General features: G+C 39.5%; 1 protein-coding gene across 8 annotated transcripts in view; it reads right to left on the bottom strand.

Moving 5' to 3' along the window:
• Positions 1-1652: 1652 nt before the first annotated feature.
• myt1b (myelin transcription factor 1b) overlaps positions 1653-17718 on the bottom strand; it is a 69398-nt gene continuing 53332 nt past the window's right edge. For 4 of the 8 annotated variants that reach the window (XM_047368382.1, XM_047368430.1, XM_047368366.1 and 1 more), the window contains 10 exons: positions 15173-15430; positions 14490-14644; positions 13422-13484; positions 12996-13064; positions 11353-11415; positions 10994-11074; positions 10255-10476; positions 8319-8410; positions 8032-8135; positions 1653-6583 (listed from right to left, as the gene is read on the bottom strand). In XM_047368382.1, the coding sequence (XP_047224338.1) occupies positions 6200-6583; positions 8032-8135; positions 8319-8410; positions 10255-10476; positions 10994-11074; positions 11353-11415; positions 12996-13064; positions 13422-13484; positions 14490-14644; positions 15173-15430 (1491 nt within the window). In that variant the 3' untranslated portion in view covers positions 1653-6199. Of the gene's footprint in view, positions 6584-8031; positions 8136-8318; positions 8411-10254; positions 10480-10993; positions 11075-11352; positions 11416-12995; positions 13065-13421; positions 13485-14489; positions 14645-15172; positions 15431-17718 lie in introns of all 8 variants that reach the window. The other 4 variants (XM_047368390.1, XM_047368401.1, XM_047368412.1 and 1 more) reach the window with 4 other exon arrangements.

Here is a 17718-nt window from a genome sequence, read left to right as displayed (position 1 = left end):
GGACAATAGAAGATTGGAAAAACGTTGCCTGGTCTGATGAGTCTCGGTGTCTGCTGCGACATTCAGATGGTAAGGTCAGAATTTGGCGCCAACATCATGAAAGCATGGATCCATCCTGCTTTGTATCAACGGTTCAGGATGGTGGTTCTGTAATGGTGTGGGGGATATTTTCTTGGCACACCTTGGGCCCCTTAGTACCAATTGAGCATCGTGCCAACGCCACAGCCTACCTGAGTATTGTTGCTGACCATGTCCATCCCTTTATGACCACAGTGTACCCATCTTCTGATGGTTACTTCCAGCAGGATGACGCGCCATGTCATAAAGCATGAATCATCTCAGACTGGTTTCTTGAACATGACAATGAGTTCACTGGACTCAAATAGCCTCCACAGTCACCAGATTTCAATCCAATAGAGCACCTTTGGGGTGTGGTGGAACGGGAGATTAACACCATGGATGTGCAGCCGACAAATCTGCAGCATCTTTGTGATGCTATCATGTCAATATGGACCAAACTCTCTGAGGAATGTTTCCAGTACCTTGTTGAATCTATGCCACGAAGGATTAAGGCAGTTCTGAAGGCAAAAGGGGGTCCAACCTGGTACTAGCAATACCTATTACCTAATAAAGTGGCCGGTGAGTGTAGACCTGTCACTGTCTTTTACACATGGGGCAGCTACACTGGATTAAGGGGTTGGTGCAAAACCTTTATCTTTCCAAGTTGGAGTTTGGACATGAAGTGGTGTTCTACTTGATTCCTTTGGAATCGGAACAGAAAATCCTGGCAAAGAACTGTTGGAACCACAGCCATGGGGACAACATGAATGGCCAGAACAAATGAAGCATGCTATTAATCATCAAACAGCCAATTTACTTTGAAACTTATACAGGGTAGCCATATTGGATTTTGATATCAGCATCACAGTTATGAAAACTGTTTTCACAATATATGCACTATATTGCCATAAAGCATTCAGCAGTCCACATCATTGAATTTGGGTGATCAGATCACTCAATGGCTACAGGTATAAAAAATTCAGCCGCTGGCCAGACAGACTTCTGCTTCAAACATTTGTGAAACATTTGTCATTTTTAGCTCAGCGGAATAAGTCCAGTCGTGGAATTTCCTCACTACTAAATATTCCATTGGGAATGACAGCAACTCAGCCATTAATGGTAGATCATGTAAAATTACAGAGTGGGGTAAGTGAATGCTGAGGTGCACTATGCACAAAGGTCTCCAACTATCCGCAAAGTCAATAGCAAACGCCCTCCAAGCCTTAAATTACCAAGTGCAATGCAAAACTCAGATGCAGCGGTGTAAAGCACATCACTACTGGTCTATAAAGGAGTGGAGACATGTTCTGTGGAGTGCCAAATCATGCCTGGGATAAATTTGAGCAGAGACTTTGAGCCAGGCCTTCTCATCCAACATCAGTGTCTGACCTCACAAATGCTCTCTTGGAAGAATGGTCAAATATTCCCATGAAAATTCTTCTAAATCTTGTCTAGACCAAAAGAGTTAAAACTAGGTTGGCCAACATCCTATTAAATCATTTGTGTTAAAAATGTGATGTCCTATAAGTTGTGTGTAAAAGAGAGTGACCCTTTACTTTTGGGGTATATATAATCATACAGAAACACAAATGTTCTGGTCTATGAGTCTTTATTTGGATTTTTTATAGAGAACACTTAAAATGGTTCATACCCTCACAATAACTGACGTCACTTCTCTGCTTTATAACACTGACACAGAAACAGGGAACATTTTTACAAGTACACAAACACACATCCACAAACTTGGCCCATCTACAGTGTTATACCCCCCCCCCCCCCCCCCCCCCCTCCAAAAAAGGTTAAACAAAAACGTGAATCCCTAAGAGCACACAGCCAAGGCCTGTCCCACTTTACAAAATGGTGCAGTAGCAAAGGAACAACCTCATCTACAAAAGTAACTAAAATGATCACATAAATAGTAATGGAAGTGCTTGTACTTCTGGAAGTTTTGTACTACTTTTTAAAAGGATTTCAATATCAGTGTCTAGAAAATCACCGGTAAAAATAGCTCATCTCTGTAAAAACGTGCTAGCAGGACAACCCTTGGCTGTGGAGTTTTTGTTTTTTTCTGCTGTCACAAACTATTCTTAATTTTTTTTTTATGATCAGTATTACTTTTGAGACCATTTTCAACTTCAATACAACAGTAACACTTTTTCTTCTGAATACAAATATGTACAGAGACTTTCCACTTATGTCAAAATAATGCCCTGCACTCTGATGCATGATCTAGAGATGACTGCCGATCTTCAGATCCCTTCACAGAAACTGGCCATGCAGTTTTGGTACCTGAATCGACAGAATGAGATCACAGTTTCTTTAGACAGACAAAAGCTTTTGAGTTTCTTCCATTAAACAGAATGCTCTCTGTTTGCAGTGGACAGAAGAAAAGACGCTTATTCAGAGTAAACCAACCCCTCGCCCCACCCCACCCCGCCCATTTCTCCTGAAAGTCAGACATCTGGATCAGGACCGGGGATTTTCGGCAGGATTTGAACGGGGTGTAAACATACCATATGTTGACATGAGTGGCAGGAGAAAGGCACACATGATAAGACCACACATCTGACAACTACGGCAGGGAGGTGAGAAAAGATAGGGTTTCTTTTGGTTTTGTTATATTTTGGACAGCCTGATGAAAAAGTGCCACTCAGTTTTTTTTTCCTTCTCCTTGCATCACTCCTTCTCTCACTTTTGGATTTTGGTGTGGACTGAATTCCCTGAAAAGTGTTGTCCCGACAAATAAAATGTAATCCCGGGTGCTTTGGGGAGGAAAAAAACTGAGCCCCCATCCAGTTAAATGTTCCTCTTTGGATCAGAATAATAAAACTGACTCCATCACTCAGTACTTTTATGTAAATAGGAAAACATACAGTGCGTGGGTGCAGGACCGACCGTGGGCTGAGTTTGCTTTCTTAGCGGACTTTTTCTTTTTTTTTCCTTAAAACGCTCTGCTTTCATGGCCTCAGTGTTATTCATTTACATACCTCAGTAGACAACTTCATCAAGCAGCTTAAAAGGGGTCATGCCATACCAAATAGGTTAGGAGAATATTCACAGTCTAATCACTCTAGGGGTTGTATTCTTGTGCATTTCAAGAGGAAGAATACACTACTTTGTTAACCAAATGCATCCAAACTAGCTTTCCTGAGGAAAGGTTGCGCAAGACGTGAAGAAGATGGGGGGAGGACTGGAGCAACCAGGATTTGGGAGAAGGGCTAAAAAGTCAAAAAAAGCTTTGACATTCTTCTGAGTGACGTCCACATATTTATGCAACAAACGCCTCCTCCGACAACAAAGGGGAAGTTGTGCAGCCCGGCAAATCAATTTTCCACTCCCACACACTTGTCTGATTTCACATGAGGCCTTGATCCAGCCGCTGCTATTGCCTCTAGCCTCAGCTGACTGCTCAACCTGTGGCGATGCTCTGCTCTGCCTCAGGTCACCTGAGAACCAAACACTCCTCCCCGTCAATCTCTTTTGGTTTCCAAGTTTGGAATTTGAAAATCCTTTAATTTCACAAAACTCTCAGAGATCAAAACTCTCACACAGGAACACACAGGATGGACAAAGATCACCATTTCACCCGAGATCTGTCCTACTGTCCGACTTAAATGCTGGCATCTTCAGCAGTTATTCAGAAAGTGCACATTCTACGCTGGCTAAGAGCACATTTACAATATGCCTTGGACATCAGAGTTACACATGGGAATGGTTTCACCCAAAGGCAGGTCACACTAACATCTCCTACTGGTTTGTTTCAACATGAAAGAGCGCAGAGCGAGCAGGCCTTTACCATGAACAACACACAATAAGAATAAACAATAATAATTAATAAGCTGCACAACGTCGCTGAACACTATGTGCAGAACATTATTCAGAGGCATCTTTTTTAACTTTACATGAACTCACATGACACTTAGGAACAACGAGCCTTCCAGCTAGTTTCAGATTCAGGCCTAAACATGCAGCTGATGCTTCGCACACTTTTAGGCCAAAGACAGACGGGTGGACGGAAACTGACGGGATCCAAAGTACTGTTACACTACCATCAATGACTTCAGCTTGACTGAATGTTTAAAGCCACAGTTGACCAGGTCTAAGTGATATTAAAGACGGAGCAACCGCCTCCTCATATCGACGCACCCTCACATTTCGCCTGAACAGCGTCTGATAATACAAGAGAAGAAGAAGTCAACAATTACACTGGAAAAATATATGTATGTTTATATTCATATATATATAGCATCTTTAAAATCTATTTGTACAGAATGTATATATAGTGTACTTATGGCCATCTTGGCAGAGAAATAAAGGCATTTGAAACAATCTGCACTCTCTCGATGCCGTGGTCGTCCCAGGACCAGACATTCTTACATTGCAGAGATGCAAAGAATCAGGACAAAAGTAAGCTCTCCTTTTTGATCTTTTTCTGTTTTTTTTTTCTTTTAAGTCAGTGGCACTTTGTGCATCAAAAAATTAAAATCTAGAGTAAGGCTACAAGGGTGTGTATGTTAGAAGTTAGTCAAAGATAGAAAGGACCTCATTGTATCCTCAAGGGTTTGGATATGTATTTAGGACTCATGCATCCAGACTTAAACACGACTGGAAAAGCGCTCAATGTGTAACACTTTACGGAGGATGAGAGAATATTCACCAAGCAGAAGTTCTGGGTGACCCAGTGCTGGCTGCTACAAAGAGCCTGGGAGAGGTACAAAATTCATTTTTTTTTTTTCTCTTTTTCTTCACCTGACAAAAAGCAAAAAAGCACACAGAGATGTGACAGTAACAGAGAAGTGAGTGCTTCTGTTGGGTTTACAATCAGCTGCTGGTTTGTCTATGTACACACCTCAGCAATTAAACAGTCCTCGTATTGATGTCTTCTGTTTATTTAAATAATAACAGTGGATTTTTTTTTTTAACTACTCAACCGTCACATCAAGCACATAAATAAGAACAAAATAAATACACATCAGTCGATTTCTTTCTTATTAGATAAATAATAAATACATAATTTGTCATTTTTTTTCCTCTCACCTGTAGGGTTTGTAGCAGTAACAGAAAAAGCACAAACGAAACGGAGGAAAACAAGAAAAACAAAACAAAAAAAAACATTTTTTGTAAAATTATCAAAAGAATTTTGATATGTTATAAAACATCTGCCCCTAAAAAGGTTTTTAAAAATCAAAAAATATGCCTCGTCTATTGTTATAGGTTCTTAAGACATCTGCAGATTGGTTATCAGTAAAGTTGCATTTTTATGTTTGTTTTACAAAACAAAGTTAATAATAAATAGATTGCTTCAAATAAATAAACCTCAATAACATAAAGGGCAATAAGTTACAATTTAAAAGTTCACAAGTTTAAATAATTCATATATAACAATAATTATGGTACCACAAACCTATTCATTGAAATGAAGTGCAATTCCTATGTTGATAAATACTATTGATATGACTAACTGAATCTGAAATGTGTGCACACTATTCCTATCATCATTTCAGTTAAAAACAAAGGGTTGGTCCGCTGGGGATTCTCAGAGTGCTTTAGTTTCCGACAGAGCAAACACACACATTCAGGTGAGCGCATGTCTCATATTGCTGGGATGTGTGTGTGTGAGTGAGTGAGTGTGAATATGGATCAGACAGCTGGTGAACGCATGCGAGCGCCCCGGCGAATGCTACAGGACAGCGGTGAAAGTCTGATCATCCAGCTCGTCTTTCCCAGGAGCAGATCCCGCCTCTGCGCTTTGTTCCAGATGAACTGAAGCCGATTAGGTCGCCCTCTAAAGGCAGATTCAGCAGGTAAACATACAGCATGTCGAAGGCCCTCAGATGTAGTTTCTAGAAACATTTTTCTTCCTTTCCATCTACTCAGACTGAAGGTTTCCTCCTCTGAATCCCAGCAGCAGCATGGTGTGGATTTTGGTTGCTTTTCTTCAACAGAGTGCTCCCTGGGTTGATTTTATTTGAAACTTGCCATTTATTAACGTAACCTGAATTCCCTTTTTGTTTTTGAATTATATTTAAATATATTGTTGAGCATTTCAGCATCCCTCCTTTATCTCCAGTTCCTCCTGCATCCAGTTCTCCAGCTTCAGCAGCCACTTCAGATTTCCCGCTGTGCTGCACGTCGAGCCTCACACTTTGATGCCCTTCACGGCCTTGTTGATGCTCTCCAGCAAGGCCTTGTTCTCCGGGCTCTGGAAGCACTCCTTGTTGGTGTACATGTCGGTCAGGGTGCTGACGTAGTTGTCAAAGTTCTGCTCTGTGATTGGCTCCTGCAGCCATGCAAAAGAAGATGAGATGAGCAGGATATACAAGAGGCAGCTAAAACACATAAAGAGACAAAGTGAAAATAGTGAAATAAGAAGCCTCACCATGTGTGGCAGGTGGATATTAGCCAGGCTGCAGATGAGGGCCCGGCTCAGACCGGAGAGCTCCATGAAAAGGGCCTCGTTCTGCTCTTCAATCATCTTGTTCTCGTGTTCAATGCTCTTCAGGTTTTTTTCCATGGAAGAGATCTGCAACACAAAGCAACCTTTTAGAATTATAAAACCATATTTAGATGTATGAACTTTTGCTGGAACAAGCAGTCAGTTCCAGTTCGGACAGCAATACACACAGATGTGAATTCTCCAAACATTTTGAGTAGAGTTTCCCTCAGGCCACCTTCAGAAAAGGTCTGTGACAGTTTAACCTGTCAATGACATAAGAATATGAGCAGCGGAGCAGTGTGTTCACTTGCCTTTACACGGCTGGGCTAAAAGTGTCAGTGTCTGTGTGCTGACACTGAGCCAGGCGTCATAACACAGGATTTGTTGTCCATTACCTCATTAGTGCTTCTCTTAAGTCACATAATTACGCCCTTTAAAACTTTTGTATCAAATAACTCCACCAACAAATGCAACTCTTAAGAATATGAGCCATGCAGTGACTGAATAAGATAATTGAAGCAACTAAATGTATCTGTGATGTTTAGTCTGATGCTCAGCTGTCCGCCCACACTGTGATGTGGCCAGGTGTGAATGGTCGAGTCTAGTGAGGCCTGAGAAATCTGACGTGTTTGGCTCATTGTGACAACATTAAACAATGTGAAGGTTTGTAAACTTAGGGAATATAAAGACAGAACAGTTGCAGGCAAAGAGTCCCAATATTTTCTGGTTGTCTGCTGCGAGCGTGCTGCATGGTCATGCTGTTACACACACTGATTTTTGTTGGGACCTGTACTTAACACAGTTCAGAATGTGGGTCCTCTCACATACCCATTAGAGATTGTTGATAAGTTCTTAAAGTTTTAGCTATTATCTATATATTGGTATAAATTGTCCTAAAGATAAAGATGACTTTCATCAGCTAAAGCCTTGCAAAACAAATAGATCACAAAAAAATCAAACTTGCCCAGTATCGAATAGGTTACTTCAGTACACCAGGTACAATAAGCAGCACACTTAACACTAAACAGTGTAGAGTAAGTGCATTGAATCCTACATTGACATACATTGATATTTATTGATCCCCTCATGAAACTAAATGGAAAAACAGTTTAGGCAGCAAAAGTGAAAAACCCAACAATCAGTCAGTTTTCTTGTTTGCAAACATAATCTATTAGAGTTTACTATTATCACTGTAAATTACTGATCTAATGATAATTCTACAGTATTTTCCTGATAACAATTAACAATCTGTACATCCCACATGCTGGATGATCACATGATACCACCACCATCTCATGTAAACCCACAATACCATATAATTATATACAGTCTTGTTCAGGACTCATACACAGATAAATACACGTCCTGTTACTGTGCATTAAGCTGTACTGCATTTTTTGCTTATATATGTTGCTTTTCTTTACATGCAAATATGCTAATGGGTATGTTTCAACACGTAAAAATATATAAAATATATTTTATTCACTGGAAAACACCATGTAAAACACCAACAGCACAAAAACAGCAACACTTACCTGAGTCTGCAAGTTGACCATGTCTGCCTCCATTTCATTGTTGGATTCGTTGAGGTTGTTTATCTCCCTGTTGAGCTGCTTGATCTCCTCATCGTTGTCCAAAACTGAAACAGAAGCACAAACATGTCAGTGAAAGTGGAAAACCTGAATATAGGCAAGATGACTTATTACTCCCATTTAATTTAATCTGCTACAAACATCGTTATCATCCACCATATAATGTAATTTTTTTGTAACCCCTTCTTTGTAACACAAAGAAATGTGGGTGTTAAGTCCGACCATCATACCATCAGTGGCTCTGAACTTGGTGCTCATGTAGTCCTCTGAGGGGAACTTGGCCTTCTTCTTGGCGTACAAGGCTCTTGGGCATCCTGAGAGGCTGGGGACAGAGACAGACAGGGTCTTTACTGCTCTCTGCCTGATGTATCAAAAACTAAACTCAACATGGATGTTGTGTATATGAAATACAGTTTAAATAGATGCAAATAAGACCAAAACTATAATAAATAGTCTAGTTTTAGCCCAAATGTATATAGGCAGTGTTGATTAAAGTGCTGACCACAGTTATTGGCACTACTGGTAAGGATGTGTAAAAATACTTAAAATATGATTCCAACAACATAATCTCAGACTTAAACATTCAGAAAAATCCAGCTTTTAATTTGAGTACTATTACTGACTAGGGAAAAAAATCTCCCATTTAGAGATAATTGTACTTAACTAAGTTGTGGAAGAGTTATTAGTTCCCCTAGCAATCCCTTCAAAATAAATGTACCTGAAACTTTTGTTTAATTTATACTTTATGTTTTTATATTGATCAGAGTTTCTATGAACTTCAAATCCAAAATTGCTTAATGTTTTACTGGGGTGTATACATGACATAACACAGAGGCCCACTTCTTTTAGCCACTTTTCAGCCATAGGAAGTTCAATGGGAGAAGACCAAGTACTGTTCTATTGGCAAAGAGGGTTGTACTTGCAATGATAGCAGGGGTATCAATAATTGTGTCACCAGTGAATTTGTTAAAAAACTATTATTTCATAATTTTATTTTATCTGATAATAGTGCTCAGATTGAAGTTTTGATAATTCTATTCTTTCCCGTGTGAGTTTTGCTACTGGAATAAAGGACAGATCTCTGCTTAGTTCAATAATGTGCTCTGGGTAGTAGTTTCAGATTTCAACATTTATTAATAAAATGTTGTATCTTTAAATCAAATGCAAGGTTTATGCGCTCACGACATTTGGGTAGTTTTAACCAAACATTGGGGCAAAAACCCACTTTGTTTGGTTAAAGAAGAAACTACAAGGAGTCTCATCAGTCTTCAGAGGCGGCCATTTTAAACCAAACGATCTGATTAGACATCATGGTACGTCTTCTACAGGATAAAATGAGAAACAGAGAGATAATAAAACGTTGCTGAAAATAATGGTAATGTCGCTAGGTTCTTTAATGACTTCAGTTGACACTAGAGAACCGGTTTGCTTACTTAAAATTAACATTAGCCTTTTACCTGCTAAGTAGTTAGCGCAGGTAACTGTGCTCATTAATCAAGTTTTGACCAAAGAATTGGTCAAAAGGTCAATATAGACAGGCACTTTTACAGTGTTATATATTCAGTGGCACTATTGGCCTTTATTTTAAAATAGAACTGACAGGAAATGGTAAAGAGCGAGGGGGAAGACATTCAGCAAAGGACAACAGGCCAGGACTTGAAACCGTGACAGGCTGCGTCAAGGACTAAGGCTTCCGTACATGGGTCGCACGCTCTCCCCCTTCGCCACCGTTTCACACCTGTCCAGATTTAATTGTTTGTCCAAAAAGTAGTTTTTGACATTATGAGGTTTGTGTCTTTATTCTGTTAATTTGATTATTTTTAACACAGAAGAAATTAAAAGTAAAAATCATTGATTTTAACCCTAACATTATTTGTTTAGTAATCCAGATTTTGGGTTTTTTTTCAATCCACTTTATTAGATATTAGTCACTTTAGCCCATTTTTGGGTTAAAAACCTAACCCAGTATGGTGGCTCAAACCCATAGCCAAACCCTGTTGTGTTAAATCAACCCAGGTTTGGGTCAGTCCATATTTTATCCAGGTAAGCAATATGACCTATATAGGGTTGTTTTTTCACCCTGCGCTTTTAAGAGCGTACATAAAGAGAAACAAAGCGAAGCTCAATTTCTACTGTAAAACAACACGGCTCCTCTGTGCAGCTGACCTGCGGTGTGTGAGGAAGCTTCCATTGGCGTGTCCGGAGCCATCACACCCAGGGGTGGGGCAGGTTGGGCCCTCCGTCTTGAAAGCCTTCCAGTTGAAGGGCATCCCATTCAGCAGACCCTCCTTTTGTCTGCGGGCGGCCAGGGGACACCCGTAGGCGCTGCGGTGAGTGGCGTACTTGCCGCTGATGTGGCCGAGGCTGTCGCAGCCCGGCACAGGGCATCTGCTGGGAATGACAGGAAGAAGTCGGGCACGAGGGACGTACAGGAGGACAGGAAGAAGATGAAGAAGTGTTCAGGCGAGTAATCAGGAGGACTCAAAACTACAAAGTGTAGAGAAAGTTATTCAGATTATTTAAAAGATGTTCACTTTCTCTTTTTTGGTCATTTACATAATTTTTTATTGTGTTCTTGCTGTAGTATTATTACTAGTACATGTTATCAACATCCTCCTTGGTTTAAGGTGTTATGTGGAAATGCAACATGCATCTCCCATGCACTGAGCTCTATATTACTTAACATGAACTAGACTAAGAGTCAGTATTTGCAGTTGGAGTATTTTCCCATCAGTGAGGTGGCTTATTGTTTGATTCAATTAAAGGGCAAGGTCAGTACCTCTACTTCTGATTCACAGTGACTGTCCTCTCTCTGCTTCTCTATCTCTCTGTCCTTTATTGCATTTAACTCTTTACCGTCAGTCATGCTAAAAGCAGACATTATGGCTTTCTGAGCAGTACGAACTTTAAAAGCTCCGAGTCCTCCTGGTTGTCCTTGGTAGGAGTTTTAATTCCACTTTTCTTGGCACGCGGGCACCCAGAGAGACTGAAAACAGAAAGTATGGAGTTGATAACAGAGGGTTCAAAATGTTACGGTAAGGTGACTGCTTCATAAAGGGAGAGAACATGAGAAGGAATATTTAAAAAAAAAAAGAGAGGTTGTCCAACCAAATGAAAAAAGAAAATCAGTTCAGAAACGCCTAAAATGTGTATGTGGTCCCTTTCTAACACTATCATGAGCTGTCACTAGGCCTCTCTGTCTGACTGACTGACTGGCTATTGTGTGTTTTGTTGAAAGAGCACTTTGCTTGATGCATTTGTTACCTTCTGTGAGAGGCGTAGTTTCCTGTGATGTGACCTGAGCCGTCGCATCCTGGTGTGGGGCATCTGAGAAAAGCAAGAGTTTCATATTTAGCATTTAGAAATCAACCCTAAATCTTCCTTAAAGGTTATAGAAACCGAACAATAAGAGAAGATAGTTTATTACTTTGTCTTGCAAAAGTATTTATACCCCTTGATTTTTTTTGTATGTTGTCACATCAAATTAGCCAATCTCTGCATTTTATTGAGATGTTACAGTATGTGGAGACAACCATGAAGTGGTGAATATTTCTGAAGTGGGAGTAAAAGAATGCATGCTTTCCAAACCTTTTTTACAAACAAATCTAGGAATTGTGGTATATCTGCATCTAGCCCCCTTTTAGAACCACCTTTCAGTTTAACTAAAACTGCAAGTCTTTTGGGCCATGTCTCTACCAGTTGTAAACATCTACAGACTGAAATTTATGCCCATTATAGTGCCCGTTAGGTCAGATAGAAAGTAGAGCATCTGTGAACAGCAGTTTTCAATCTGGTCTATAATTCTCTATTGGATTTAGGTCTAGACTTTGACTGGGCCATTTTAACATGAGTATGCTTGATCTAAACCCTTCCATTGTAGCTCTGTATATTTAGAGTTGTTGTTCTGCCACGGGATGAGCCTCAGCATCTAACAGGATCTTGCTGGATTGTCCTGTGTTTAACTCCATCCATCTTCCTGTGATCTACATGGAGAAGAAAAGCATCCACACAGCATGATACTCCCACCAATATGTTTCACTGAGTGGGTGGTGATTCAGGGTATCTTGCATGTTGGTCATAAAGCTCAGTTTTGACCAGAAAACCTCCTTCTACATACTGTAGTTGTATCTCCTCCATGGCTTGAAGTGAACGGCAAAATGAACATCTTATGGTTTTCTTTTAACAATGGCTTTCTTCTTGCTGCTCTTTCATAAAGCATGGATCGGTGGAAAGAATGACTAACAGTTGCCCTCTCTAAAGATCTACTTTAAACCTCTCCACAGAATCTGTTTCTTCGTCTTCATGATTCTCTTTTTTCAGTAATGTCCTCTGACAAACCTCTCAAGCCTTCACAGAACAGATTTATAATTGTGAACTGTATTAGTTGTTTAGGGGTATCAAAGTAAATGGAACTGAACACAAATGCAAGTTTCACTTCTCAGATTCATACCTAAATAAGCATGAATCATTGTCTTTCAACTTCATAGTTACACAATACAATAAAATTACAACAAAATACATTGAAGTCTGTGTCATGTCATGTAACATGTTAAAAAGTAAATGTCAAGGGGTATAAATACATTTCCAAGATATGTATGTGTATAGATTCAAGTCCTGTTTTAAACTTATATATAAATATATATATATTCTTGTAATGCAAACAATTCTGACTTGACTTTCTTTATTTACATATTCTGGCTAATTTAAAACGAGCACAGACCAATCTGTTTGCAGAAGGAAAACAATGACAGATGCAGCAGCAGCAGCAGCAGCAGCAGCAGCAGCAGCAGCAGCAACAGCAACAACAGATACGTTAATGTCAGCAGAGTTTGTAGTGCTGGACGGTGTCAGTAGCAGTGTGCTGAAATGGCAGTGAAAAGGCAAACGAAGTTGCAGAGCAGACATACTTGAGTTCAGGGGTGTGGGCCGCCATGAGGGACCGAAGGCTCTTATCAGCGAGAGGACACCCAGACAGACTGAGAGAAAAAGGAGAAAGAAGCGAAGGAGAGGAAGAGGAAAGCGAGAAGGGAGAAAGACGTGAGTGAAGGGAAATCGAAAATGCAAGGCATACCAAGGTCATTTAGGAATAAGAGGGCAGACAGAAAGAAGTAAATTACTGATGGAAATCAAAGTCATTGACTGTCTTTGCTTTTAGGCTCACACTACGTTAAAGCCTCTGGTCTGCCAGGATCAAATCAAATGTTTGATTTAGTCTTCTGTTGGACTCAGGCTCAGAGTGGGTAGCAGGGTCTCAGCAGAGCTAACATGTCACATTAGAGCTTATAAAGAGGAGTCGCACACTGTCGAGCAAATAAGCATCAGACTGAGCATACCTGCGGTGGGATGCGTAGTTTCCAGTTATGTGGCCACTGCCATCACAGCCAGGTGTGGGGCACCTGCAGAAAGGAGGAGGAGGTGCAAGGAGGACAAAGGGAGGAAGACCAAGAGTTAGAAAAGGCAAGCACATGAAATAAGGAGCTACCCTCACACAGCATTTAAAGCTACAGAGTTTTAATCAGGTAAAGTTACCAAACAAGGTAAATAAATGACTGTATTTCATATTTTTATATAGCAAGGAAATATACAATTTGAGTGGAGACTTCCTTAACAAAAACACTTAACTCTTAAAAAGAAATCTGGACAGTGTTCAAAACTATAAAATGAATTAACCACAGAACTAATGCTTTAGTTTAAGTTAGCAAGCTGAGCTTCTTGTTCTCTGAGGCAGTCAATGAAAGACACACCTCAGCTGTGGCTTTCAGGGAGATGTTTACATGCCGCCATATTTAAAAACATTTTACGATTAAAGTTTTATTTCTTAACCACCATTTCTTAGTTTCTGTTCATTATTAACAGGGAGGAAAATTTAACTGATGTACTGAAATAAACAGTGAAGGTGCTTGTTTGGCATGACTCTACTGCCGTAAGGTACTCAGCTTCGAAAGAGAAGATCTTCTGCATCCATAAAGCTTGTTTTCGGTCATTATTGATTACAGCCTTGTGTCAGTAATGTGCATTTGGTATCAATAAGCTTGAAGATTTTAAATGTATGTGATTATGGATTGAGAAATATAAACGTCTTACTATCATCTCTTAAGAACCTCTAATTATGTGAAAGTGTAGTTCACTTGTTAAATGTAAATAATTTCTACTCAGATAGAATCTTGGTTAAATTGTGTTAATGATCAAAATGTTATAAGCTGCAACAACATTCGGCTTCTGAAAGTGAATGTTAGTTGAATTGTGAACTAATGTTCATATCATTCTCAAAATTAAAGCTGTATCAAATAGAAAAGGCATTGAGTTTGAGTTGTGCTTCTCTTTAGAATGCTAAGCTGTAATAGGAAGCTACCATATATCTGCTCAACATCCATTACAGTGTTTGCCTAGTTGTTACTTACGAGAGCAGTTCTTTCTTGCTGTCCTTGGGCTGAAACTTGACTTTGAAGCTGGGGGTTGTGACCTCTCCTGGGTACTTCCTCTCCTCCAGACAGTCCTGCATCATGTCACAGTCCTCTGGGTCAGATGAGACGTACGACTGGCCTGTGTGTTCCATCTAAAGACATAATGCCAACGGATACAGTCATTTTTCTGACGATTGTTTCCCTAAATCACTTTGTATAGCTGTAAATAAGCAAAAAAAACTTTGCAAAACTCCATGCACACGCGACCCCTTTTTATTCTTTTTAGTCTCGATGTTTCCAAATGCAAAGTGTCTTCATAAAAAATTAACATCCAAGGCCTTTTATATTTCTTTTGAAAAAGTTCAAAGCAGTTAAAATTAGCATATGCCAAATCCTGGATGGTGCAATGCACCTGACACACCACCTCTGTTACACAGTGCAGTGTTTTAACCTCTTGGTAACTTGCTTTTCACTGAAATAAATGAGTAACAGAAAGAGGAAAAGCGAGACAGGAAATAAGAAAAGGCGATTAGACAGAGGCAGTGATGTAAACAAGAACTTTTTATTCGAAAGGCTTAAGGGGAGTTTCTTCTGTTGTTATTTATGTGGCAATAGCTCCTCTGTGACTAATGTAGCAGGAAATACAGAGTATTTGAAAGCTCTTGTCTAATTGAACTGACCTCGTCAGTTTCCTCCTCCCTCTGGCGGTTGGGTTTGGTGAAATCCAGAGGTCCCTCCCAGTCCTCCTGCTTGTACGTATGAAGGTTTGGGGATGTCATTCCACTGTTTCCACCATGATGGAATGAAGAGGAGGAGGATGAAGAAGGATCTGGAGACCGAACCCCGGGACTGGTGCCAGATACACTGCCCTCTCGTTTAATAGGCTTCTTCATGCTCAGGTCCAGAGTGCCATTCTCATCCACCTCAATGTCCATGTCCTGAGCGGAAAGCACAGAAACTCCTCTAAATGAACAAACAAGTCACATTTGGATTTTTCTTTTCTTTATCTTTATATTTTCCGCTGTAAATAACGGCAGACAGAATCATACTTTAATTTATACTTTGCCAGAAAACATTCAGACTTATTTATACATGTACTGTGATCTAAGGGTGATATTTATCATGTCTAATCTGTGGGCTGGAACATCTATTATTAAAGATGCAACCAGAAATTGGGTGGTGACCAGATTATTTCAAACTCAAGACTGACCTGCCATAGTAAAATTCTGTAGAAAGGGACTGTATTTTCTTATGAAGGCCAAGGTATAGATACAGCAAATTAAGTTATTTAAATATTTAACCCATATTAAACAATCAGAGCTTTATTATATAATTTAGGGTAGACGCAACTGGGACAAATGGAGTGGAATATCTCATGATATGGTGCACTTCTGTGCAAAAACAGAAAATGGAAAAGTCATGGAGCTATTATCTGTTCAATAGCTTGGAGGATTTCACTGTATTTATAGATTTACAGTGATGCAGGGAGACAGCCTGCTAGCTTTGAGTTGTTTTATAGAAATACTCGCTCTCCTTTACTATAATCATTTCATTAAGACAGTTGAATTTTAAATTTTCCTAGAAAGCAGGACAAATATATACATATATATATTTAGTTATAAAATACAGTTCTTAAGGAGAAATCAGAAGATGATCAGTAATGGCAGGTATGCTCTACAAAATCTGTGGTAGGAAATCAAGCCACATAATTTCTGATTAGTGCATCTCTATGTTAATCCACCGTCAAACTGATTTTGAACTTATTCAAGCATTAAATGCTAAGAGATAAACCGTTGTTTCTTTATGCATAATAGGTAACTAAAGAAAGAAATAGCTTTAACCCTTTTATTAAATTAATTCCCTATTAACTGATTAGCTGTCTAGGACAAAATAAAGTCATGTCTTTGTTTCTCTGCACTGAGTCCAGTGTCTTTAGCTCATTAACATTCTAAGAATAGTAACAAAGAAAAATAAATGTTTAGATGTAGCTTTAATGTTGGTATTTTACTTATTCCAAAAGCATTTCAAACTCAGCATGTTAGCAGGATGCATAATTAGCACGTTTGGTATTTAGCATAGCTCAGCTCTGTGACTAACTAAGAATATTTTCTGCTGCATCACTAGGTTTATTTTCTTTTGAGTAAATGGAGTGGGATTGTTTGCATTCTTAAATTACTTCAGACTTTTTAGCAAAAGGTCACTAAAGGCCTTACTTGGGCATTTTACTGCCTTGGCTAAGGGGATCTTTTTGGGTCTTACTGGCTAAACATTCTAGCAGTTCCTGAAAAATATATTAAAGAACACAGTAAAGAAAAAAGTATGTTAAGCTTAAATGCCCCCAAAAGAAGAAATTAGGGTTAGTAGCATTATGCATTTTGTCAGATCGATTCAACTGCTTAAGAATGCCAACTCTGAGGTATTTTGGCGCCAGTAGCACTGACATGGTGCTTGTAAACCACACACTTCATTTTAGAGCTGGCAGGTGAACAGAAACAAAGGGTTGAACTGTGCTGTGTTTTCAGTAGGCATGCTCATATAGCCCGGTCAAGATCTAAAAATATGAAAGCATTGTGAGAGGAAGGAAGCAAGCTGGAACAGTTCCCAGACAGGTCCCAAGTTGATGAGCACAATGTACCGGTGTTTAGTATTGGATTTCAACTGACTCCGACTCTGATTCCAGATCAGTTCCCAGCTGATTTGTGCAGCTAGACCTGCTCTTGGATCAGCCTTGCTGAAAACTCCAGAAACACAGATTTTCTCTTTTATTACCCTAAAACCACGTTGAGAAATCGTAAAAATGATGAAGCAGTCACTTTCTCTCCTCAACAAAACAAAAAGGCATTCACAAATCACAATATGGGGGAAAGTGATATTGTAATAATAATCTCTCTTGTGCAAACAGAGGGAAATGAGCAACAGAAAAAAATAAAGACATATAGACACACATAGAAAAATGTAAACCTTGGATAAAGAGAAAATGATGGAGATAAAATAGGGTAAAAGGAATGCTAAGAGAAAATTAAAGGAAAAGTGGTGGAGGTTGAGAAGCAGAGTAGGAGATCTGTCCAGCAGATAATGAAAAAAAGGCTACCTGGTGGAAAAGTAATCCAGGGAACTGGCAGTCAGCCAAATTCAATAACAACATGAAAAGTGTGTGGGATGGAGGGATGAAACGATGAAAGAGGATAAGAGAGGTGATGCAACTGAATCTCAACACCGTCCTGTT

This window comes from Girardinichthys multiradiatus, chromosome 1 (assembly GCF_021462225.1).
Source record: "Girardinichthys multiradiatus isolate DD_20200921_A chromosome 1, DD_fGirMul_XY1, whole genome shotgun sequence".
Taxonomy (NCBI): domain Eukaryota; kingdom Metazoa; phylum Chordata; class Actinopteri; order Cyprinodontiformes; family Goodeidae; genus Girardinichthys; species Girardinichthys multiradiatus.
This window is presented reverse-complemented; position numbering and strand designations above follow the sequence as displayed.